Genomic DNA, 26,141 nt, shown 5'->3' with positions numbered 1-26,141 from the left:
AATGTGTTTCTTTTGCGTTTGCAAGGTGGGAACCGTCCTAGGCTGGAAACAAGATTATAAAATTTGTAGTAACATATCTTACACTTTTCCCTCGGACCCACCACGTGAAATATGTTTTTCACGTCTTGAGTTCCATTGACTTTCAGAGTATTGACCACAAGAATTCATTCGGAGCTATCTCAGTTCACAAAAGTAGCTGAAATCCTCTACAACCAACCACTCCAAGAATCAACTTGCTTCATTAGCTTCCAATCGCATCAGGAACCGTTGAGAAAAACAGTCCTCGTACACCAATCCAACAGTCACAAACGCCCCCACCACACTACAGTGGTGGGCCCCACCTTGTCCCCTCACTATTCATAATTAGCGGTTCAAACGGCCAAAACATCGCTTATTTTTTTAAAACATCTCTCACTCCTTTGGCATTTTTAGAGCCAAAACCCACACAAGCCTCCCCTAAATAAAACCAAAATTAAAAATTAAAATACATTTTAGAAAAAAATAAATAAATAAATATTCACTGTAATAATATTTAATTTTATTTATTTGTTTATTTGATTTTTTTTTTTAATGTTGTAAAATTTGGATTCAGATCGTGAGGACACTGAGAAAAAAAAAAAAGCCTTGGCCTCGGGTTTTGGTATCTCCTACATTGTCTCGGATCCGATCCGAAATCCAAAAGGCCAACGAATCTGAGTTTCAGTTTCGGTTTCAGCTCGGATTTCACATTTTTGATTTTCAGTTTTGTTTGGATCTATCTGATTCGAGCTTCACAACCTGCGTTTGTTTGATTTCGTTTTTTCGAATTCTGCTTCAAATTCTGGTTTTTAATCGAAATTTGTGTATATATATAGCTCGGCATTGTGAGGAAAGATTGATATTCGGGGTTGAATTTTGAAGATGGATCCTTTTTCTGCGGTTAGCGAAGAGCTAGCGGAGATTCACGGTGAAATCTCCGATATTTTTCGTGCATTATCGTAAGGGTTTCGATTCGATCTTCTTTTTGTTTATTTCATTATAATTCGCTATTTTTTTGCTAGGCTTGTTTTGGTGCTTAATGTGATTGGATTTATAGAGATAATGTTGGTCTTAGTTATGGATGAAAATGTTAGCTTGTTTGGTAATTGTGTGTGTGTATGTGTGGTTTTATAGCAAAGTTTATGATTATTGTGTGGTGTAATGTGATGTGGCAGAAATGGGTTTCAGAAGTTGGAGAAGGTTAAGGACTCCAATAGGCAGAGTAGGCAATTGGAAGAGCTCACCGAAAAGATGCGCGAGTGTAAGAGGTAATTTGTCAATGGATCCTTTCTTTTTCGCTCTCTCTTTCGATATATAATTGTTATTAGTAGGTTATTGTATATGATGTTTATGAGCAGCATTTGAAATCTCTATTATGAGTCTACGATGCAGCTTGTTAAATCAAGTGGTGTGTTTTGTGTGGTATGAATTTAAATCAAAGATGGGTTGTTTGTGCTGGGAAGGATAGTAATGTAGTCAATGTAATGCTAACAATTTTAGAGTGATGTTATTCTTGGCCTCTGAAGATTTGGGGCAATGGTTAAATGAAGTAAAGTTTTGGACCGTTGGGACTATGAGGTTTTATTTTATTATAGTTTTACAAAAGGGAACATTGTGATTGAATGGTTTGTGTGTGTGTGTGTCAAATTATTAGATTTAATTCCATAGTTTGGTTTCACATTGTGAGAATTGGATGGCTAGAACTCATTTAGCCATGTATTTTGTGCCTTGGATTTACAATATGGAATCACCAAGCAAGTGGTGCATCTCTCTTGTGATGATGACATTATGATCATGATCCAATCTTGATGTATTGTGTGCTTGTGTAATGGGGTTGTTGTCACATACCATACATAGCCTTTTTTTGGTGTTAATTTGTCTTAGAAAGATATTTAAACTCAATAAAGTGCTATCATATTCATTAAGAGTTTAAATGTTTACAGCATATGATTTTGATTTTAATTAGCCTTTTATAATAGGTTGGCTATTGCATATTGCTTATGTTTGTTGTATAAATTATAGATTCATTGCCGCTCACAGTGAGACATTGATTTTGAAACATAGATGTTTTGTAATGTAGCATAGGACATAGACTCTGGCTCTACACCCCATTCTAGCTATTTGGTTGCTCAAATGTTGGTAAGGGTAGCTCTCATTTTGTTATGCCAAAAGTTGACCACGTAAATGAAAAGTACTAAGGCTCATGTTTCAATTTCAATCAACCATAATTCATCTGTAATAGGGTTTGGTATATCCAATTTAAATAACTTTTCCGAAAAAAGTAAAAATACATTTCAACTTGATTCTTTTGTTTAAATCTCTAGCTCTTAGTTTGTGCAGTATTGCAGATGTCATCTTTATCTTCTTATACCTAGATGGCTACATGTCACCATTGATTTTATTAGCAGATTGCAAGATTAAAACGTCCAGTCCATAAGTATGAAGGTTCTAAGAGGTTTTGCATTCTTGAGATTTGAAATGTCATTTCCAATCCCCATACCATGAATATGCTGTAAAACATCAGTAAATAATATGCTTCAGGACTTGTGCAGGGTTAAGATCTAGATGTAATTAAAATTTGTCTATAACCTTGGATGTTTAGTTTCTGCCCAAAGAACAGGTCCTACTTTACTACCGACCTTGAAAGTTGTGACCGAAAAAAGCTGGCAATCTGAGATAAATGTCTTGTATAAGCCAATCTGCCAATGGCACTTCCACCTCCCACGAGTATGGGATGGTAGGTGAGGTCGCAGGTTCAAACAACGATGCATATGTTGGTTAATTGCCTAGCCAAAACTTATTAGAAAGTAGTCTTATATAATGCTGCTGCTGTTGGTATTTTGTCTGTGTGTTTTCGTTTTTCCTTTTGCAAATGGTCCTTGGATCAAATGTCATCTTCTCCCTTCCTAAAGGAGGTGGAGGATAGCTCATGAGTTTGATCCCATGCAGGTGTGTGAGTTTTAGCTACCAATATAAAACCAGTGTTTTCCTTTTTTGTCAGTTATTAAGTTTCCAGTCAAAAAGATAATTTGGTCTTGTCTTTTCAGGCTTATCAAAGAGTTCGACAGAAAAGCCAAGGATTTGGAGAGTAGAAATGATCCGGACACTAACAAGATGCTGAATGAGAAAAAACAGTCAATGGTTGGTTGTCAACTTTATTTCTATTTAGCCTTAGATATTATAGATTTTTTCCAATTTGTTTTTTAGTCAGTTGATTATATCTTTCTTTCCAAGTGCACTGAATGATGTTCATACTTATGCAGATCAAAGAGTTGAATTCATATGTTGCTCTTAAAAAGCAGTAAGTTAGCATCTGTCAGAACTTACCATTATTTCAATTCTTAAAGCAGCAGAAGATAATTTTAGGCACCTACAATAAATCTGACATGTCATAAACTCTATTTTTAGTGTTGTTATTTTCTTACTATTAGGTTTTTTAATGATTTTTGTTGCTCCCTTTGTCCTAAACCATTTTTTGTGTCCCAAATTGAGTGCCAGATCATAGAAAACCAAGCATTGAAATGATCACTTTTCGGTATTATGCTCTATCAAATAAAATTAAATGCATAAAAGAAGCCAATTCAAATTGGAGACATACATTTTTTCTTATATCGTTTTACAACAAAGATATTTTTTAATTTCACTGTTAATATATCATGTTTCAATGCATTAAGTTTCTTAAATTTTTTGCTTTCTCAAACCTGACACATAATTTGGGTTTTATATTCATAGCGGAATCCATACACACTGCTAACCTCTCCATAGTTAATTGGTTAAATGCCTCAAAGTTACAATTAGATGATATAAGTTGCCAATCATTTCTTGAAAAAGCATTATTTTTGCTGCTTAAAGTGAGGGTTGCACCTATCGTGAACAAGATGAGGGGAAGTAGCATAAAATGGCTAGACCTTGTGCAATGAAGGCGTAATTAATGCACTAGTAAGAAAGAGTGATTTGATCATGTCGAAGGAGCAAAAAGGGTTAGAGAGAGGCAAAGAATAACATCAGTACAATTAGCGAAGAAGAAAATGATAAATAGAATGGAGTGCTGTTAGATTAAATATAGTTAAATATGGTAGGATACATGTTCTGACCCTGTATAATGAAGGATTGATGGAGTTGGCCCCAATTAGTTGGGACCAATACTTGGCTTAGTTATCTTCGATTGGGTATTTATTGGATGAGTAAAGATATTGGATTGTCTTTTGGTCAATGTTGCTTCTTAATCTGGATGAGTCAAGATACTTTTGTCTAACACTTGTCAAAAAGTCATATTTTGTATGACATTCATCTGAAACTCATTAGCTCAAGTGTGTAGTGACATCATTTATTTTGTTATCAAATCTTTTGCACCACTGAATATTGCTTGAATGCTTCCAATTCTTTTCTTATGATTTATTTTCAATTTGTTGTGGATACAGATATGCGTCCAATCTTGAAAACAAGCGAATTGATCTCTTTGATGGGGGCACGGAAGGATATGGCGAAGATAATGTCTTGCTAGCATCGAGTAAGTGTACATCTTTCGCATTAATGTGCTAATTTTCAATTATGTGTCTGCTACTATTGGCAGCCTTTCATGCTAAAATAAGAGTTAATTATAGGTTTAAATAGTCACAAAACCATATGGCTGATGCATTTTTGTTGTAATGCTTGGATGAATAAGGATACCTGATAAACACCTTTCTATCTGGTTCTGGATTTGTCGTGGAATTTTGTCTAATAGAAATAATTATAATAGTTTCTGTATCAAATGAAAAAGATGCCTGATTCACATTCCTCACGGTGAAGTTGGTTTGGCTGGCTAGTTTAGTGATTCATTGTAATATGCATTACAGATGGAGTTATCATTGATGGCTGCAAGTAACTCTTTAATCCCCTAAGTACTTGCCAATTTGATGGCTTTAGTCTTGCTGGATGATATATCAATGATTTTATAGTTAAGGCTTTTATTTTATCTTTGAGAATATCATTGGATGTAATGTAGTGAGTGTTGTGCACACACACATGACAAGTAAAGATAGAAATGACAATATAAAAATGTCAGTCCCGTACTCTCATTGGTATCGTGAAATCAAAGTCACAGTATACGTTATCTATCATAAAAAAAAAAAAAAAAAAAAATAGAAAATTCAAAGTCACAGTAATATTACACATCAAATACCTTTTTGATGGTTCAGAAATTGTAAATTGCCATTTCTAAAGTAACCAATGCATACCTTTAAGTTTAATCTGGAATCATGCCCTTTTTTTGGTATATTTCATACCAATATATGTTACTTCAAGTACTTTATATGTTAAATGTTTCTCAATTATGAAGTATTAATGCTGACACAGTGGCTGTATGTCTGCAGCCATGACAAATCAACAGCTAGTAGATAGTGGAAATCGGATGATGGATGAGACTGATCAAGCCATTGAGAGGTCAAAAAAGGTTAGATTATTTCTGATAATCATTTTGTTATGAAATAAGTTTATTTATTTTGGCAAGTTGGAAATGGATAAGTTTCATAGGCTATTTTAAAGTGTGATCATGGTTTCCTCTGTCTTATTTATGGAAAATCTTAACTAAAAGTAACTCATGTACTTCATATCTCCACCCCCTGCCTCTAAAAAAGAGTAAGAAAATCTAAAATTAGTTTTACTGTTTTTAAAGTATGGAATCATTGCAAAAGAAAAATAATTTCTGTATCTCCTTGTTTGTGGTAGACTGTTCAAGACACTGTCAATGTTGGAACCGAGACTGCAGCAGCACTCAAGGCTCAGGTGTGTAATTTTTCAGCTTTAAAAAAATGGATTCCATGGAAGTTTATTAAGTCATATCAAATTTAACTTTCCCTCTCTCTCTCTTCTACAATTTTTCTTTTGTTTTGTTTAATCTTTCAAAAAATTTCCTTACCATGGAACTAAAGAAATCTATTTTATTCATGTTTAGACTGAACAAATGAGTCGGGTTGTTAATGAGCTGGACTCTATCCATTTCTCAATCAAGAAAGCTTCTCAACTTGTGAAGGAACTTGGTAGGCAGGTCAATCTCTAAAAGTATCTTCTTCCTGTACTTGTCATATATTGACTATTAGTTGTTACATATTTTACTTACCTCGTTTATTTCATTAGGTTGCAACTGATAAGTGTATTATGGCATTACTCTTCCTTATTGTCGTTGGAGTCATAGCCATCATTATTGTTAAGGTAATATTATTATCTTTCATTATCTAAATATTTGATTCTGCTATTGCCATCTGATAACAAACTGAAATCAAATCCATGACGTCCCTTTAATATATAGATCTGGCTTCATTGTTGTGAATACTAAGCCTTCCCCACCCCCTCCCCACAATTTTTTTTTGTGGCTGTGGAGGCCCACATGCCTATTGTTTTTAAATGTGTCTAACTATATATATATATAGTATTGCCTAACCTATTTTTATGCTTCAATTGGGGCTTTTATAAGCAAGCTGATCTCAGGTTGACCTTGTTGGTTAACCCTTATTTTCTTAAAAGCTGCAGGAAGAGACTTTTATAATGCCAAATGGTGTAGTTAATCGTAGTGAATCAGTAAAAGAATCTAATTCGGTATATCCCTTTCATTTAAAAATCACAATAACTCCACTAAATAGAAAGAAAAGAAGAAGACAAACACAGTGCATTTGGGTGTAGAAGAGTTAATCTAATTGTTGTCAGACTTTCATGTTCGTTGGTAATGCACAGATTGGAACTTGATGTCATCTTTAGGAGAAGTTCAATTCCTTTTCCTTCTGAATTGATTTCTTGTCCACCACATTTGTAGAGGGAAACAATAATTTGAATTTTATTATTTCAGTTGGATATAGTTTGATGAATGCTACAGACTGATCATAAAATTGGTGGAGATTGGCTTCAGTTGAAAACCAGTAAAATTTATACATAGTTATGTGAAAATAAAAAAAGAAGTTGGAACTTACTGATTTTTTGGAACTTATTAACTACTTAAGTTGCTTATAATTTTGAGTTCAAGGATGAATTGCTTGGTTGTTTTCATAACTGTATTGTCCAGAAAGTATCTATGTCCATGCCTTTAAGATAAGTTTATATTTTTTGGGGGAGATAGCCTTCTAGAGCTTCTATATTATTCATATCAACAACATGTCTTAAACCTTGCATAGTGAGTTGGTTTCTTAATCACCAAGAACATTCCATGTCTTTGCAGTCTCATGTAACTGTCAAAAGCCATTAGCTTGTGAAAGAGCTGTCAGTATAACGCTGCATTGCCCATTTCTTTCAATTTGTTTAATTTTTTTTTTTCATGAATTATTGATTTTTATGTCTCAGCTCGTGAACCCAAACAACAAGGACATCAGGGATATTCCAGGATTAGCCCCACCAGCAATGACTCGGAAATTACTTTGGAGTGCTAGTTAAAATTTTAGAAAAGGATCATCTAATGAGATTGTGATGATGATTTGTCATCTTATTGGATGGAATAGCTTAGCTTGTGATGCTACCGGTGGCACCTGTTTTATAGAGCTGGTCTACTTGAGTATGGATTTCTTTCTAGTGATTTTTCTGCAGAGTGGTCAAACTTTCACAAATGATAGTCTCTCAAACAACTGCTGGGATTCATTAGCTTCAATTGGAAGTGGTCTGTATGATTATTTCTTCCCCGACTGAAAAATCATTCTTATTTGAGGGAAACTAAAAAATGTGTAGATTGTGTTGGTTCACACCATGTATTTGCTACACTTGTAAGATATTTGATCTACACTTCATAATTTATTTATATTTTTTTTTTGGAAAAAATTTGCTATTTACTGTTTATTTTGAGATATCATATCAGCTATTTTTTTTGATAATTTAACAGTTATAACAATGATGAGAAATTCAAACCCCGGTTCTCATAAGAGTAGGTAACATTACTGAATTACAAGGCTCTTGGCATATCTTATGCACTGTTGATTCCATGATGTTCTATATTTTGTCTTCATCTATATGTATAGATGCGTAGAGATGAAACCCAAGGTTGATATATGGTGGATTTATCTATAACTAAAGTACATAGTTGCTAGTTTAAATTTTTTGTGGAAAGTCCCAACCAAAAAAAAAAGCTTTGCAGAATGATCAAAGTATGATAGGAAATTTTTTCTTCTTCTGAACACGAGAATATGAGCACCCCCAACAATGGAAAACATGTAGGAAATGCTGGTCAAACATGCTGGAGATGTGCATTGTGAAATAATGTAGACTAATACTTCTTACAACCGTGATATATATCCCAACTTGACAAAGGAAGTCACTGCTGTAATATTTTTTCCATTAGACAAAGACAATCTACGGTAAGTGGCTATGGCTGTTTAGTTAACGCCATAGCCACTTACCGTAGATTAGTTAACATACATGCAAGTAAACCTTTCAGCGAATGAAGTAGTTGACATGGGTGACACGATTGGCGGTTGCTCTCTCCTTGGGTCGGTTCTTTTCAAGGACCTTCTCTAGCAGTGTAGCATTGTCGTTCCTTTTCAGAGGAGTCCGAGTCCTTGTGAATAACACAGTTATTCGCAGGCTAGCTGGGTTGTCTTTTCGGGGGTCCCGGGAAACACTTTCTTCCTTTCCTCTCTCTTGTATCCTTATTGCCCTTCAAGCTTAGCAATGGACGACTTGTCCAATCGTTGGAAATCCCTCTCACTATCTGAGAAGGAAGGAACTGGACTGTCCCTGAAGTCCGACCAAGGAACAACTACATTCTCCATCATAGCCAGGTTCCTTACGAAAAGACCTATAAACCTTGATGCCATTGCAAATACCTTCAACCCCCTCTGGCGAACAAGAAATGGTTTTCGGATGAAGTTCATCGGAGACCACCTTATCCTCTTCTCCTTTGACTCCAAAGAAGAGGTTGACAGAATCCTAGCAGCTGAACCCTAGAGCTTTGACAAGTGCATAATGGTACTCTCAAGATATGAACACTCGGTTTCGATTAATGCCTCGGACATGACCTCAATATCCTTTTGGATTCAAGTACACGATATCCCATTAAGTTTTCGAAATAAGGAGGTGGCAGAACAGATTTGTGAGGTCATTGGTCTGGTTACCAAACTGGAGAACCCAAACGACTGTGACGGAGGTACGTTTATACGAGTCCGTGTTGTCGTGAACATCTCCCTTCCTCTATGTCGCGGTCGGCTCATCACCCTAGACAACAACGAAGTCCATTGGGTCTCCTTTAAGTACGAACGCCTCCCTAATCTATGTTACTGGTGCGGCTACCTCACCCACCCCGATAAGGACTGTGAGTGTTGGATAGAAAGCCAGGGCTCGCTGAACAAAGAGGAGCAACATTATGGGCCATGGCTCAAGGCGGCTCCGTTCATGGCTTCCAAAAAATCCTTTCTCTCCGTCCCGGGCTTCTACGCTAGCATGAAGACTGATAAACCTGGCCGAAAGCAAGCTGGAACTCATTCCCATAAACGGGACTCCCCAAATACGACGGCAAGCGAAACCCCACCTGCTCTGTCGCCGAAAAACCAGGAGCACTCCTTGTCACCAAAAATCATGGAACAAGACGTGAACACTGTCTCAATCAGTCCCCAAGGTCAGCCATCAACTAACACAGATTGCACAAGGCCTCCTTTTTTGGGTTCCACTCTGAAGCCCACTCAGCCTTTAGATTTTAGCCAACTCATTGAAGAGATTGACGTGGATATCCGTTGCTTTGACAACACGGTCCCAGCATGCTACAACGCAAATAACTCCAACGTGGGCCGAAGCCCATTGCTAGTCAATGAGCAAGAAACCCCCATCGGTTCACCAACTAAAGGCCCCCTAACCAAGCCCAGGGACTCAAACTCCACCCAGGATACCAATAGTACCACCCCAGCCCAAAACCTGATGAATCCAGCAAATGACAAAAAATGGGTGCGGATGCAACGTCCCACACACATACCAGTTGAGGAGAATGCTGTGGTTTCTTTAGGAAAACGTGGTCCATCCCCTACCCTAGAATATTCCAGAACCCGGAAAAGAAGAACAATGCAAGGAGATGACTCCTCAACCCCCTCACTTGAAATGGTGGCGGCTAGCAGACAGCCCCGCAGACCTCGATGAGTTTGCTATTCTGGAACGTGTGTGGGCTTGGTAATCGGCGCACCATTCGGGAGCTCGAGAAGTATACTCGGGCACAAGATCCCACCGCCCTCTTCCTGGCCGAGACATGGGTGGGTGAAGCTAGGCTGATTGATTTATGCTCTGAGTTGGGATTTGATCATTACTGGGTTACACCGCAAGTAAATCGCTTGGGCTACCTAGTTCTGTACTGGAAGAACACAACAACAATTGAGGTAGTGTCCTCGTCGCCGAATCATATAGATGCTGTGGTTGGGGTTGCGATGAAAGAAAGGTGCCGTCTCACAGGGATATACAGCTTCGCCGATCCAGCCAAAAAATGGGATACTTGGGCTCTCCTCCGTCAGCTCCATACAAGGCCCTCGATGCTGTGGCTTTGCGCAGGGGATTTCAACGAAATCCTCTGGTCCCATGAGAAGTGCGGCCTTGGCCCAAGATGCGAAAACCAAATGAGAGACTTCCGTGAAGTGCTGGATGAAGCTGGGTTGAAGGACCTGGGTTTTGTTAGGAAGAAATTCACGTGGAAAGGCCAACGCCATGGCGGTTTGGTGTTGGAGAGGCTGGACCGCGCTGTTGCCAATAACCTTTGGCTCTCCCAAAACCTAGGTACGAAGGTCCAACATCTCCACTCTTACTCCTCTGACCATCTAGCCATTATTGTAAAACCTGAAGGCATCGTCCCTAGACAAAACCGGCCTTTCAAATTTGAACAAATGTGGTTGCGTGACAGGGGATGTAGCAATACGGTCATCGGTGCTTGGGGTCCGTCTCTAACGGGGGCTACAATGCCAGAGGTTGCAAGGAAAATTCATACTTGTGGGGAAAAGCTCTCTGAGTGGATTAAAAATAGTTTTGGAAGCATTAGGAAGTTGCTTGAAGAAAAAAAGATGCTCTTAGACAAGGCCGAAATGGCAGTAGCAAGGGGGGGAGACCAATTAGCGGTAAAATCCCTTCAAATGGAAATTAATTCATTGTTCGACAAGGAAAGCCAGATGTGGCAACAACACTCTAGGGCGCTTTTTCTTAAGTGTGGAGACATGAATACCTCCTACTTTCACAACAAAGCCTCCCAACGGTTCCGAAGAAATCGAATAATTGGTCTAAAAAACAACATGAACGTGTGGTGTACAGAGGAGTCTCAGATTAGAAACATTGCCTTTGAGTACTACCAAGCCCTATTCTCTTCCTCGGCCCCTTCCGACTTTGATGAAGTCCTCTCCAAGGTTCAGCCTTTAGTGACCGATGAGATGAACTCAATGTTACTTCGGCAATTCGACAAAGAGGAAGTAGTAGCAGCTATGAAGCAAATGGTGCCCATCATGAAGCAATGCTTTAAAATTTTTATAAACATACACTATAAAGTTAATTATTCTAAATTTTTTCTTTTCTTTTATTAGATTTTTGAAAATTTAAAGTCCATCAATATGGATGGCTCCTCAAACTTGATTATTGCCCCTAATTTCAATGGAGTCCCAAATCTTGAGGAATTAGTTCTTGCAAGGTGTTCAAATTTACGCAAGCTTCACCCATCCATTGGAAAACTGAAAAAGCTTAAACTTCTTGATCTACAAAAGTGCCCAAAACTAACTAGTCTTCCAGACAAGTTTGAAATGGAGTCTCTTGTGACTCTTAATCTTACTTATTGCTTAAAAGTCAAGAAAATTCTTGAATTTGTGGGAAACATGAAGCTCTTACATGAACTTCTTTTAGAAGGCACTGCTATTATAGAATTACCTTCATCAGTTGAATGTTTGACTGGACTTAATATTTTGATCTTGCGAGATTGCAAAAATTTAATGTCTTCCTAACACCATTTGTAGCTTGACATCGCTTAACAATATTGATCTTGGGAGATGCTCAAAATTTGACAAATTGCCTGAGGACTTGGGGAATATCACAAGTCTAAAGAAGCTTGATTTGAGTGAAACAGCTATAGAGGAGCTGCCTTCATCAGTTGAATTTTTTATTGGCCTTACTTTATTGAATCTAAACTTTTGCAAAAATTTTGTGCTTCTTCCAAGCACCATTTGTAGCTTGAAGTCACTAGAAAGCATTTATCTTTGGAGATGCTCAAAATTTGACAAATTGCCACGAGACTTGGGGAATATCACAAGTCTAAAGGAGCTTGGTTCGAGTAGAACAGCTATAAAAGAGCTGCCTTCATCAATTGAATTTTTGATTGGCCTTACTTCATTGGATCTAACAGATTGCAAAAATTTTGTGCTTCTTCCAAGCACCGATTGTAATTTGAAGTCACTAGAGATAATGTGTCCTTTTAGATGCCCAAAATTTGTCAACTTACCAGAGAATTTTGGGAATCCAAACATCTGGAATTGCTTAATTTTGAAGGAACAGCAATAGAAGTGTTGCCATCTGTTCGACGGTTTTTTTGTAATTCTTGTTACTGTCCGACGTATATAATAATGTTTTCTTTTTTCCTTACCGGCATTTGGGTCTGTGGTTCATGCTGAAGAAATTTACAAAAGACACCTTGCCTGCTTCAGATGTTGATTTTGCTCTATGATTTGCACACCTACGTATAATTGAAGTTAGAAAAACAAAAGTAATCAAAAAGTGAATTGAAGTTTGCAAAATATTTTATTTTTTTTTCCTGTTTGGTAGTCAAAGAATGAGAAGTTAATAAATGGGTAACTATTCAATATTTATACTATTCACGTGTGAGGAGCTAATATTATCCCAAAATATTATATATATGCCAAGGGGTGGGATGCGGAAACTAGCAACCCCACAGCGAACATCCAAAACATGAACTACCCTGCAGAACGTAGATCAACTGTCTCACTGGTAGTCATACTTCTTAACCTGAATTTACCACAAAATTAAGTGAAGTTTAAATTGTGTTACTAAAAACAAGAAAACATTGAGCCTGACACAAAATTCAAAGTAATAAATACAAACACATATCATGACTCATGAGTCTTGTAATTCACTTTTTGACTGCAATAGAAAATTAAGAGAAGCGCGAGTAGGCTGCTTTTTATAATGTTTGTCACTTTGCTGCAGACATACACCTCATGTAGTCCAAATAAGCAAGTACATTTTTATTTGGATCACATGGGCAGACAATCTGAGCTCTTTTCATAAGAAATCTCAACAAAATAGTGTAGTTGAAGAGTGAGAATAATATTGTAGTTAAAGCTCTTATTCATTACTGTGTTGACAGACTTAAATTTTATAGGGTTAAAAAATGGTTAAAGAAGAATATATGTTATCTCTTTTAAAAGGTATCTATGTGATAACCAAGAAATTGCTTCTATGCTTTGTTGTAATGGTGTACTTTTATCTCTTGTTTGCCAGTTCCTCATGCGGGATTTGGATTGGGCTTTGAAAGGCTTGTGCAATTTGCTACAGGAATAGAGAATATAAGAGACACAATCCCTTTCCCTCAGACGCCTGGTTCAGCTGAATTTTAATGGTGAAGTTGTGCATTTTTTTTTTTTGTTCTCTTATTGTAGTCAACCACAGCATCATTTTTTTACCTGTCCTGCTCCTCATCTCCTTAAGTAAATTCAATTTGAATCACCTTCTCTGTTTAACACTTATGTGCATCAAAACTTCAAACTATATAGGAAGGCTACCAAAAACGAAAAAAGAAAAAAAGAAGGGGATTAATGGAGTTGGCCCCAATCGGTTGGGACCAATGCTTGGATTATCTTCTGGTCAGTGTTGCCTAATCTGAAAAATGTTGATAATTGTGAAGTGATCATATATTTATTTGGAAGTTATAAATAAAAATTGTATTTTTGTATGACATTCATCTGAAACTCATTGAGTTCTTGTGTGTCATAATATCATTTCTTTGTTTTCAAATCTTTTGCATCACTGAATAATTACTTGAATGCTTCTTATTCTTTTCTTAGGATTTACTTTCAATTTGTTGTGGATGCAGAAATGCATCAATTCTTTGAAAACAAGAGAATCGATCTCTTTGAAGGGGGCACCAAAGAATATAAATAATGCCTTGCTACATCTTTTTCACCAATGTGCTAGTTTTCACTGATGTGTCTACTACTCTTGTCAGCCTTTCATGCTAAAATTAGAGTTAATTATGAGTTTATATTTTCATACAACCTTATGGCTCATGCATTTTTGTTGTAATGCTTGGATGATTAAGGATACCTGATAAACACACGTCTATTTGGTTGTGGATTTGTCAAAGAATTTTGTCTAATAGAAAATATTATAGTAGTTTCTGTACATAATGAAAAGATACCAGATTCATATACATCCCAGTGAAGTTGGTTTGGGTAGCTACTTTAGTGATTGAGTTTGATGTAATGCATATTACAGATGAAGTTACCATGGATGGCTGCTGTCTGTTGGCGCAAGTAACTATTCAAAACCCTTAGAACTTGGCCAATTTGATGGCTTTAATCTTTGTGGACGCTATATTGATGATTTTATAATTTTTTATTTTTGAGAATTCTTTGTATGCGATGGAGTGAGTGCACAATAGCAATACCTGGAGCATTGAGGTGGAGACAGTAGGGTTCCGTTTGTTAAACAAGCAAGACATCAAAGAGACATAGAATGTGAGGAATCCAGTCAAGGAGATTTTTTTTTTTTTTTTCTCTTCTTTTACCTGTGAGTTATCATCTTCTTCCTACCATTATATAATCTAGTTGTTTCCTTCCTTTTTTTTTTTCTTTTTTTTTTTCCCTGGACATTTACTAACATGTCTTTTTCTGTTAAACTTCTACTACTATACAAATGCATATTGAGATTTCTTATTTCTCTGTTAACGGTTTGTTGTAATTCTTGTTTTTCTTTTTCTCCAACAGTCCGACATATATAATAATGTTTTCTTTTTTCCTTATTGGCATTTGGGACTATGATTCATGTTGATTTACAAAAGGCACCTATCTCGGCTCCTTAGATGTTGATTTTGCTCTATGATTTGCACACTTACATGTAATTGAAGTTAGATAAAGAAAAGTAATGAAAAAGTGAATTGATGTTTGCAAAACTTTTTTTCTGTTTGGTAATCAAAGAATGAGAAGTGAATAAATATTACAATTTTTTAATGGTATTTTGTTATAATTTGTACAATGAATATGCCGTATTTAGCACACACCAACACTTCCTTTGGGTTTTCATCATATCATCTTTTGGTGCAAAGGACATGTGTTTGTATATCCCAGCGGATAGTATGCAGAAACTAGCAACCCCACAACCAGCATCCATAATGTGAACTATCCTGCAGACAGATCAACTGTCTCACTGGTAGACATATTTCTCAACCTGTCATGACATGTCATGACTCATGAGGCTTGTAATTCAGTAGAGTTTAAATGTTTGCGGTATATGGTTTTAACTCTTAATAGGCCTTGTTAAAAGGTGAGCTATTGCGTTTCGCTCATGTTTGTTGTATCAACTATAGATTCACTGTCACTCACAGTGAGACATTAAGTCTTATACATAGATGTTATATATTATAATTTAGGACAGAGGTTCTGGATCTACACCCCATTTAAGCTATTTCCAATTCCAATACCGAACATCCTTTAAAACTCAGTAAATAATATGCTTAAGGACTTATGCAGTGTTAAGATCTAGATATAATTAAAATTTGCCTATAACCTTGGGTGTTTAATGTCTTGCTAGCATCGTGTAAGTGTACACGTTTTTCACCCATGTGCTAGTTTTCGCTAATGTGTCTACTACTCTTGGCTGTCTTTCATGCTAAAATAAGAGTTAATTATGGGATTAAATAGTCATACAAACCTATGGCTCATGCATTTTTGTCGTAATTCTTGGATACCTGATAAAGACATTTCTATTTGGTTGTGGATTTGTCCTGGAATTTTGTCTAATAGAAATAGTTAAAATAGTCTGTATCAGCTGAAAAGATGCCCGCTTCATATGCCTCACAGTGAAGTTGGTTTGGGTAGCTACTTTAGTGGTTGTGTTTGATGTAATGTATGTTACAGATGAAGTTACCGTGGATGGCTGCTATTTGCTGGTGCAAGTAACTCTTTAAAACCCTAAGTACTTAGCCAAATTGATGGCTTTAATGATATTTTGATGATTTTATAGTTTTTTTAATTTTTATTTTTGAGAATTCTTTTATGCAATTTAGCGAGTGCACAAACACACACATGATAAGTTAAGATAGAAATGATAATATGAAAAAACCACTCTCATTGACATCGTGAAATCAGTGTCACAGTAGTATTGTGTCTAAAGTATCTTTGTTAACATCTACCTTTTTTATGGTTCAGAAATTGTAAATTGCTGCTTCTAAAGTAACCAATTCATACCTTTAAGTTTAATCTGGAATCATGCCCTATGTTTGATATATTTCATATCAATATATGTTGCTTCAAGTACTTTATAGTTTTTATGTTAAATGTTTCTCAGTTATGAAGTATATTTAATGCTAAGGCAGTTGCTATATGCATGCTGCCATGACAAATCAACAGCTAACAGATAGTGGAAACCGGATGATGGACAAGACTGATCAAGCCATTGGAGGTCATAAAAGGTTGGATTATCTGTCATGATCATTTTGTGAGGAAATTAGTTTTATTTATTTTGGTGAGTTGAAAAGGGATAAGTTTCGTAGGCTATTTTGAAGTGTGATCATTATTTCCTCTCATTCTTCTCTATTTCCTTATAGAAGGTTACAGGTGGAATCGTATCTTGTATTTCTAAAACGTACTAGTTTTTTTTAGCTCTGCCTTGAACATCACTTGCACTAGTTTGCATCAAGACCTGAACAATTATGGAATGTTTATTTTGAAGTGTGATCATTATTTCCTTTCATTCTTCTCTATTTCCTTGTAGAAGGTTATAGGTGGAATTGTATCTTGTATGTCTAAAACTTACTAGTCTTTTTAGCTCTGCCTTGAGTATCACTTGCACTATTTTGTATCAAGACCTGAACATAAAAGTAGTTTTACTGTTCAAAAAAGTATGGAATCATCGCAAAAGAAAAATAAATTTAGTATCTCCTTGTTTGTGGTAGACTGTTCAAGACACCATCAACGTTGGAACAGAAACTGCAGCTGCACTCAAGGATCAGGTGTGTAATTTGTCAGCTTTTAAAAAATTGGATTTCACAGCAGTTTAATATTTCACATTGAATTAAAAACTCTGTCTCTCTCTGTCTCTCTCTCTCTCTCTCCCCTACTGTTTCTCTCTTGTTTCGTTTAATCTTTCAAAAAATTTCAATGGCATGGAAACTAAAGAAATCAATTATATTTATGTTTAGACTGAACAAATGAGTCAGGCTGTTAAGTGTTAATGAGCTGGACTATCCATTTCTCGATCAAGAAAGCTTCTCAACTTGTGAAGGAACTTGGTAGGCAGGTCAATCTCTGAAATTATCTTCCTCCTGTTCTTGTCATATATTGACTATTAGTTGTTAATTGTTTTACTTACCTCATTTATTTCTTTAGGTTGCAACTGATAGGTGTATTATGGCATTACTCTTCCTAATTATTGCCATTGGAGTCATAGCTATCATTATTGTAAAGGTAAGATAGCTTATCATCCATTTTCTTTGCCATTAACAAAATTTAATTTTCTAAATACTTGATTTTGCTTTTGCCATCTGATTACAAATTGGAACCAAATCCTTGACATCCCTTTATTATATAGATGTAGCTTCAAAATTATGAATACTAGGCCTTCTTCTTCTTCTTCTTCTTCTTCTTCTTCTTCTTCTTTTGGCTGTGGAGTTTCTCAGGCCTATTGTTTTTAAATGTATATAACTGTATATTGTATTGCATAATCTTGTTTAATGCTTTAAGTGGACCTTTTATAAATAAGTTGATCTCAGATTGACCTTGTTTGGTTAACCCTTATTTGCTTAAAAGTTGCAGGAAGATACTTTTATAATGCCAAATGTTGTAGTTAAACGTAGTGATTCTTAGTGATTTTTTGCTTACCTTAATAAAAAATAAAAGAATCTAATTCAGTATATCCTCTTTTTTTCTTTTTTATTTTTATTTTTATTTTTATTATTATTAAATAATAATAACTTCACTAAAAAAAGAAAAATAAAAAAAGAAGACAAACACAAGTGCATGAGTGAGTAAAAGAGTTAATCTAATAGTTGTCACATTTTCATGTCCATTGGTAATGCGCTGATTGCAACTTGATGTTTCCATTACTATTTTTCCGTATTTCAAATTTTGTGTTAATCATATGTTAACTATCTAATCCACATATTCATGTTTTGTATATAAGTTTAAATGTAGAAAACATAACTTTAAATTTAAACACTTTATAATTAGATAGTTATAATTCTTTGATAATCTCGATATTTTGCAACCATAAAAGGTATAAGGAGATCTTGTAATCCAACAATTGATTCATCAAAATGCTTTTGCAATAAAAGTTTTGGAGTTGTATAACATTACATCCAGTTATATCATGTGTAATTTAAACCTAACCCATAAAGATATTATACAAAATTTATTTTAAAAAAACATAAATATGTATAAATAAACCCAAGAGAGGGATATCATATACTTGAACTAGTCATCAGAATCTATAACCAAACAATGCTCCACCAATTACTTTAATGATGGAAAACATTCAGTTCCAAATTAGTTTAGAGCTATATTCCTTTAACCTACTTTGTGGCAATTAAAACCATCCACATATAGTTTTGATCATATGACTTTTTGAACGAGTTATGTGACTTTGTTTAAATAATACATATATCAACTTACTAAGGTTTTTTTTTTTTTTTGCGAAGTTGTTCATCAAAAAAATAAGTGTTTTTGCGAAATTGTTGTGCTAATAATCTAATACTATTCTTAATTCCAATCCAATTTGACCGGTCGATCAGATTGTCAAAACTATGGGTTTAATAAGAATTTTATCTTTTAGGAGGGACAATCATGGCACGGGGATTGAGGTCCCTATTGAGGTGGAAAAAAGGATGCATATTTATTACATTCGGAACAGAGGGTTTGGTAACAGATTTAATGTGTTGGGTGATGACAATCATGGCACTCCGAATGACTTAACGCAATGACCCAGAAATCAAGAAGGCATGTGACTCATACAGTGATCATTTTGGACAGTTCATCAAACTGATATTCTATGGCATCCAAAAGGTATCATGATTATGCATGAACAGCAAAACAGTCTCTTATTAATTTGTCGTTGAACTTGGGATTATTACTACAAATTTTCAACTTGAGTCAAAGGGATGTCCTAATTATTGCATTGGAGATCTTAAACCGAAATCTCAAATTGTATTTAGGAGCAGTACTAGTAGAAGTTGGCTGTACAAAGTCAAAGCTTGTGTGCTTGCATTTATAGTGACTTGATGTGAAGAGTGTGGAAGGAAGAAAAGAAGAAAAATGTGTGAAATAAAAGGAAAGGCCATTCGGCCATGGGTCTCCAGTTTCTACATGACCACATTCATTTTTTTCTAAATTTCCATTGCCAACTATAGTCCAATCCATCTTATTCCTATGAAGAAATTTTTAATATAGTAGGAAAAAAAAAATTAATGCTTCAATTGATTATTATCAGCAAGGACAATTTTTTTTTTTTTAAGATTAATAAATTCGTAATCTACACCCAAAAGACCAAAACCCACGTTATTGTTTAAGAATATTGGTGTTGATAAGGTTTTAATTTTTAGTTGTGGAATGCTGTTTGATGGATGTACGAAATGAGAGAGAAATAATTAAATAAATTTTAAATTTTAAAAAAATAAAAAATATATTATTATGTGAATGTTTTTGAAAAATGGTCAAAAAAGAAATAAAATTTTATATTAAAATAAACGAAATTTTTGCATGAGATATATTTATTGAGTAATGTTACAGTTATAAACTATTTTACAATATTTCTACAAAATATTAATGTGATCAATTTCTTATTGGTATTCATCTCTTTTTTTTGGAGGAACTCTTATTGGTATTCATCTAGACATACTATTAATATCATTTTTTTTTTCTTTTATCAATAATTACTCATTACATTAGCAATTTGTAAGTGTCTCTCACATTATTCATATTTATTTGATTTTTATGTCTAAGATAGATATTGAGTGAATTAAACGATTGCTAGACTTTGTAACCAAGGTCCACACTCCACGTGCAAGTGACCCTTGTCACTATCATGATCCCACCAATACAATTACTTGGAAAAGCGTAATGAAGAGTGTCTCAGATAGTCATCAATTGGTTTTTTTCTACATGGCCACATTCAACGTTCCTTTGTGACGTGCTTGACGGATTGACAGGTCTTGCAAGTCACACATGGCCACATTCATTATTCAATCCATCGTATTCCTATGAAGAAATTTCTAACATAGTTGGGAAAAAAAAAATCAATGCTCAAGTTGAATATTAGCAATTTTTGTTTTTGCTAAGTGGTACAATTGGTTTTTTTTTGGTTGTGAATACAGACTAAGTTTGATTTCACTGCTTAGGTGCCCAACGAAAGCAATTCCATCAATGAAGCTAAAATACAAAAAGTGAAAAAATTTACAAAAATTGACCTATATGCAAGTTTGATGAAGTTTGTTTCATCAATCTTTGCATAATTGTATAAAAAGTATAAGTGTTATAGTAATAGTGTATACCTCATCTTTCTATCATATGATTTATATTATTCAATTGTTATCTTATATTTTTTTTTAACTCATACATCAATGTAGCACACTAACCATTAGAAAAAATAATAAAATATAAATAACGAATAAATATTTTATTGAAATATATTGTAGAATAAATAATTTAATGTGGAATTTTTGAAAAAATTTCCGTGTAAAAAAAAAAGATTCTTATTATAAAATATACCAAAAATTTTACACGAGTGAGAAGATAGAAATATAGATTCTTATTGTAAATGCTAACGTGTGAGTGGTGAGCTTGGCGAATTGGTTTGATGAGATAGAAAATTGGTTTGCGAAGGAAGGGTGTTAACGTCTTTTCATAATGAGGGCTTTAATTACATATTTGCCCTTAAAGACTTGAATAATGAGTAGATTTGGTTCAAATCCAACACTCTCGTACTGTGGTTGGTGAAAATTAGTTCAGTTCCCATGCAAAGAACAAAGAAGAGTCCCATATGATTGATGTACTCTCTCTACTTTGTAGATGTGACAACTGATTGAATTTTGCATGAAAATGATTTGTTCTTTTATCTTTCAGTTTATCTTGTCCTTTTTTATTTCCTTCTTTTTCCATGTAAGTATTTATTCCTCTCAGACAAGGTTACATGGATGAAGGAGCCTTAATCAATTTTCATAGACTAGACTAGAGAGCCTTTAATTTTCAAGCATTTTGACTGCACAAGCAGAACAACTGAGCATCCATGTGATCTATAGACAATAGCAACTTTATTGAAGTTAATTTCCCATAAGATTAGGGCTTAAAAGGGTTAAGAATTTGGATGATGTTAATACCGTACTAGTTTGGCATGCACGTACTGGTTTAAACTATAATGTTTACCATATGCTCAGAGTTCAATTTTCTTCAAAAGACTTTTCACCAGTTTATATAGTGAAGGTTAATCAAAAGCCTCACCACGTTTAGCAAGGTTTCTTTATTGTCTTTTATTCAAACATCTAACATTTTCATTGCTTGCCACGCATTCGAGCTGATATGACCTGGTCACATGCATTAGTGTCCCAACGTTGAAAACCAATCTGACTCTCCTCAGTATGAACAAGCGGTATATCTTGTTTCAATTCTCTTATCTAATTTTGCATGAAATTAAATGACTTGTTCTTTTATCTTTCAATTTATCTCGTCCTTTTTTATTTCCTTCTTTTCCATGTAAGTTCTTATTCCTCTTAGACAAGGTTACATGGATGAAGGAGCCTTAATCAATTTTCATAGACTGGACTAGAGAGCCTTTAATTTTCAAGCATTTTGACTGCACAAGCAGAACAACTGAGCATCCATGTGATCCATAGACCATAGCAACTTTTATTGAAGTTAATTTCCCATAAGATTAGTGCTTAAGAATTTGGATGATGTTAATACCATACTAGTTTGGCATGCACGTACTGGTTTAAACTATAATGTTTATCATATGCTCAGAGTTCGATTTTCTTCAAAAGACTTTTCACCAGTTTATATAGTGAAGGTTAATCAAAAGTCTCACCACGTTTAGCAAGGTTTCTTTATTGTCTTTTATTCAAACATCTAACATTTTCATTGCTTGCCACGCATTTGAGCTGATGTGACCTGGTCACGTGCATTAGTGACCAAACTTTGAAAACCAATCTGACTCTCCTCAGTATGAACAAGCCGTATATCTTGTTTCAATTCTCTTATCTAACAATATTTTCTTTCTCACTTCTTGAATTTGATTTGCTTTTAAGTTTTGATATGATCATTTGGTTTGGTATCCGACAATACTAAATTATTGTACTTTCAACGAATAACTCTTGGCGTACCACACAAATCATTAGCATCCGACAATACATCTTGGACTGTGTATCAATTCACAGGGATGGAGTCGGGGTACAAACCTAAAAGGGGGACAATGCTTAACGTAAAGCTCATAAAATTTCATCACATTTATTCGCATCGTAATCTTATATTTGTAGATGCAATTTGAGATTTGCAATAAACTAATACTAATTTTGGTGATTTTTCAAATTTTAATTTTAAGATTTTTATAAATTATGACATCAACGTTAGAGGTTAGCAACAATAAATCATCAATATTAGCTTATGAATAATGCTAGGGATACATCCAACTACACAATTTTTTTTTTCTTTTTTTGAGAAACAAACACACACACAAGGGAGAGGGAAAGGGGTGCCAACTACATAGTTGAATCCACAACATGCCTCACAAAAATTAGGTTAGTCCTAAACAAAAAGCCGAATAAACATATCTTACAAACCACAACAAACTTTTTTTTAGAGATAGTTTTCAACCGCTGATGTTTAATAAATTTCACCATGGTCAAACAAAGTACAAACCATCAATTTTTATTTTTCTCTTTTCCCATTAGCCCGCCTGCCCATTAAGTTCTCTAACGACAGCCACACATCTGATTTCTAAAACATTAAAACAAAAATCATAAAAATAAAAATCCAACTTTATTTTATATTTTTAATCTTTCTTGTTTCACATGTTCCATTTTTCTCATTGTACTCGTGAGTCTATGACCAACATATTATTTAAATATTTTTTAGGCAAAAAACCCATTTTCGTCTCTGAATTTTCACGCAATTTTCATTTTGGTTCCTATCTTTTTTTTCCACCGTTTTTAGTCCTTATCTTGAAAAATGCATCTCGTTTTATTCCTTTCCGTTAGTGCCCTAACGGCCCCGTCCTATGTGGCAGATGGAACTATTAAAATAATAATAAAAAATTTTATTTTGGCATTAAAAAATGCCACATCAACATTTAAATTAAAAAAATTAATTTATTAATTTTAATTAAATAAAAAATAAAAACAGAATTAAAAATAAAAAATCATATAATTTGAGATTTAAGTGTGTTTTGAACAAGAACAATAAGAATACAAACCTAGATCTAAGAATACAAACCTAGATCTAAGAACACAAACCCAGAAATTAAAATCCAAAAATTAAAAATTTCAAAACCACCATTTTCTCAAACCCAGCAAAATCATCAAATCCTAAATACCCAAAGTACCAAATCAATCCAAAAATACAACACAACAAATCTAAACAAAGAAAGTCTCAGAAAAACCCATCAACCACCACATCTGAAGCAAGCCACGAACCCAGGGACAATCACAGTGACCAAACCCAGGTTTCTTTGGATACCTCCATGGAAATCTTTGGCTCACACATCATTAGAAGCAAGCAATCTAGTAACACTGAGCTTTCTCTTTCTCTCTCAGGCTTTCGTTGTTGACTTTCTCGGAACTTTGACTCTTCCATACTTGGCTCCTTCTCGTGGGTATTCGGGTCGTCTTCTTCTTCTTTGGGTTCGAATCTTTCATGGGTCACTGTCTCTTCGCCTTCCCAAGGCGTCCCAGACAATGACTCTTCTTCATCTTCATCCTCAGCTAAAGCCTCAACCTTTGCTTCTTCTAGTGCTTGCGCTTCTGATTCTTGCTCGGAATGTATGGGTTTGTGATTTATTGGTGGGTTTGGTCACTGTGATTGTCCCTAGGTTCATGGCTTGCTTCAGACGTGATGGTTGATGGGTTTTTCTGAGTTTGAGATTTTTTTTTTGTTTGGATTTGTTATATTTTTGGATTGATTTGGTACTTTGGGGTTTTAGGATTTGATGATTTTGCTGGGTTGAGAAAATTGTGATTTTGAAAATTTTAATTTCTGGATTTTAATTTTTGGGTTTGTATTTTTAGATCTGGGATTATGTTCTTGTTGTTCTCGTTCAAGACACACTTAGATATCAATTCATGTGATTTTTTATTTTTAATTCTGTTTTTTATTTTTTTATTTAATTAAAATTAATAAATTAATTTTTTTAATTTAAATGCTGATGTGGCATTTTTAATGTCAAAATAAAATTTATTATTATTATTTTAATAGTTCTGTCTACCACGTAAGATGGGGCCGTTAGGGCACTAATGGAAATGACTAAAACGAGACGCATTTTTCAGGATAAGAATTAAAAGCAATGGAAAAAAAAATAGAGATCAAAGTGGAAATCGCGTGAAAATGTAGGGACGAAAATGAGTTTTTCGCCTATTTTTTATTGTAACATAATCTTCTCTCTCTCTCTCTTGAAATCTCAGTGAATCTTATCTCTATCCTTTGCTGACATTTTCTATTGATATTTATCTCTTCTCTATAAAAATCTGAGCTTTTCTCCCTCTCCCTCGCTCTTTGTTCTTGCTAATGCCACATATTGATGGGGCAGAAAAGTTGATGTGAAACTTGTCACATATTGGGTCCTAATACAATCAACTATCACATGCTATCATGAGTACCATGTGGAGTCCATCTAAATTCCAAAGTGCCGTTTCCTAGTTTGGGAAACAATAATTTAATAGGTAAAAATAATATCCGTTATAGGAAATTTGCATTTTGAGACCCATTATGTCACTTTGCACTACATATCATAGATGATAGAAAAGTTGCATAGTCACTATTTCATGGATTAAAAAGAGTCGCCTGAGACTTTGAGACATTAACGCTTTGACGGGACAATTGATCTTTTTTTTTTTTTTTTGAGAAAGAAAACTTTTCACACCTAGTAATTACTTACACCTATGACCTGACCTACCCATCTTATTTGGCTGACGCAAGCTAACAAAAGAAGCAAAGTGACATAAGGTGAGCATTTGGGAAGCGCATTCTGTGCTTCACATGTCTCTCTTCTCTTTTTTTTTATTTTTTCATGAGAAATAAACAGTAAATTTAGGTATGTGAACGGTGGAATGCGCGTAAACAAGTGTATAGAGTAGTTTGAGTAATGTTGTTTGAGTGTTTTTGAGACATTAACGCTTTGAAGGGACAATTGATTTTTTTTTTTTTATGAGAAAGAAAACTTTTCACACCAAGTAATTACTTACACCTATGACCTGACCTACCCATCTTATTTGGCTGACGCAAGCTAACAAAAGAAGCAAAGTGACGTAAAGTGAGCATTTGGGAAGGGCATTTTGTGCTTCACATGTCTCTCTCTCTCTCTTTTTTTTTTTTCATCAGACCTGAACAGTAAATTTAGGCATGTAAACAGTAGAATGCGCGTGAACAAATGTATAGAGGAGTTTGAGTAATGTTGTTTGAGTGTTTTTGATATACGTGCGGGTGAAAAAGTATATAAAAATGTGTGTAATGTTGTTTAAAATGTGAAAATGTGTGTTAGAACACACCTGCCAAACAGGGCCTTTGTAACACAATCCATACAAGGAAACTCTGCGTCTAAGTTGTGGATTTCAATTGTCATTCAAATTTGTTTTTTAGTAGGGCTTCCACGTATGCATTTGTGTGAGGAGAATTTGTGAGTTGGATAGTAACGGAATGGTGCTTTAAGGACTTAAATGTCCCACGTTAATTGGTTTAGAGATTAAAAGTGGTAAAAATAAAATGTAGGGACTAAAATGTAAAAAAAAAATCAAAATG

At 34.7% G+C, this 26,141-nt stretch overlaps 2 protein-coding genes across 26 annotated transcripts in view; both read left to right on the top strand.

Annotated features, from left to right (window-relative positions):
- Positions 1-411: 411 nt before the first annotated feature.
- LOC115972189 (novel plant SNARE 11-like) overlaps positions 412-26,141 on the top strand; it is a 29,394-nt gene continuing 3,664 nt past the window's right edge. For 2 of the 6 annotated variants that reach the window (XM_031092391.1, XM_031092388.1), the window contains exons 1-6: positions 415-977; positions 1,194-1,286; positions 3,066-3,159; positions 3,282-3,319; positions 4,440-4,528; positions 5,373-5,452. In XM_031092391.1, the coding sequence (XP_030948251.1) occupies positions 901-977; positions 1,194-1,286; positions 3,066-3,159; positions 3,282-3,319; positions 4,440-4,528; positions 5,373-5,452 (471 nt within the window). In that variant the 5' untranslated portion in view covers positions 415-900. Of the gene's footprint in view, positions 978-1,193; positions 1,287-3,065; positions 3,160-3,281; positions 3,320-4,439; positions 4,529-5,372; positions 5,453-5,727; positions 5,785-5,953; positions 6,047-6,135; positions 6,211-7,329; positions 7,660-26,141 lie in introns of those variants that run through there. The other 4 variants (XM_031092386.1, XM_031092387.1, XM_031092392.1 and 1 more) reach the window with 4 other exon arrangements.
- LOC115972196 overlaps positions 13,435-26,141 on the top strand; it is a 55,901-nt gene continuing 43,194 nt past the window's right edge. The window contains exons 1-8 of one of the 20 annotated variants that reach the window (XR_004087434.1): positions 13,470-13,552; positions 14,428-14,465; positions 14,559-14,721; positions 16,498-16,621; positions 17,105-17,161; positions 17,351-17,448; positions 17,538-17,615; positions 18,979-19,533. Coding sequence is in view for 2 of the 20 variants with exons in the window: in XM_031092402.1 (XP_030948262.1) it covers positions 13,550-13,552; positions 13,707-13,796; positions 16,560-16,621; positions 17,105-17,161; positions 17,369-17,440; positions 17,538-17,577 (324 nt within the window). In the remaining 18 variants the exon portion in view is untranslated. The other 19 variants (XM_031092402.1, XR_004087440.1, XR_004087436.1 and 16 more) reach the window with 19 other exon arrangements.

Source organism: Quercus lobata, chromosome 12 (genome assembly GCF_001633185.2).
Source record: "Quercus lobata isolate SW786 chromosome 12, ValleyOak3.0 Primary Assembly, whole genome shotgun sequence".
Taxonomy (NCBI): Eukaryota; Viridiplantae; Streptophyta; class Magnoliopsida; order Fagales; family Fagaceae; genus Quercus; species Quercus lobata.
This window is presented reverse-complemented; position numbering and strand designations above follow the sequence as displayed.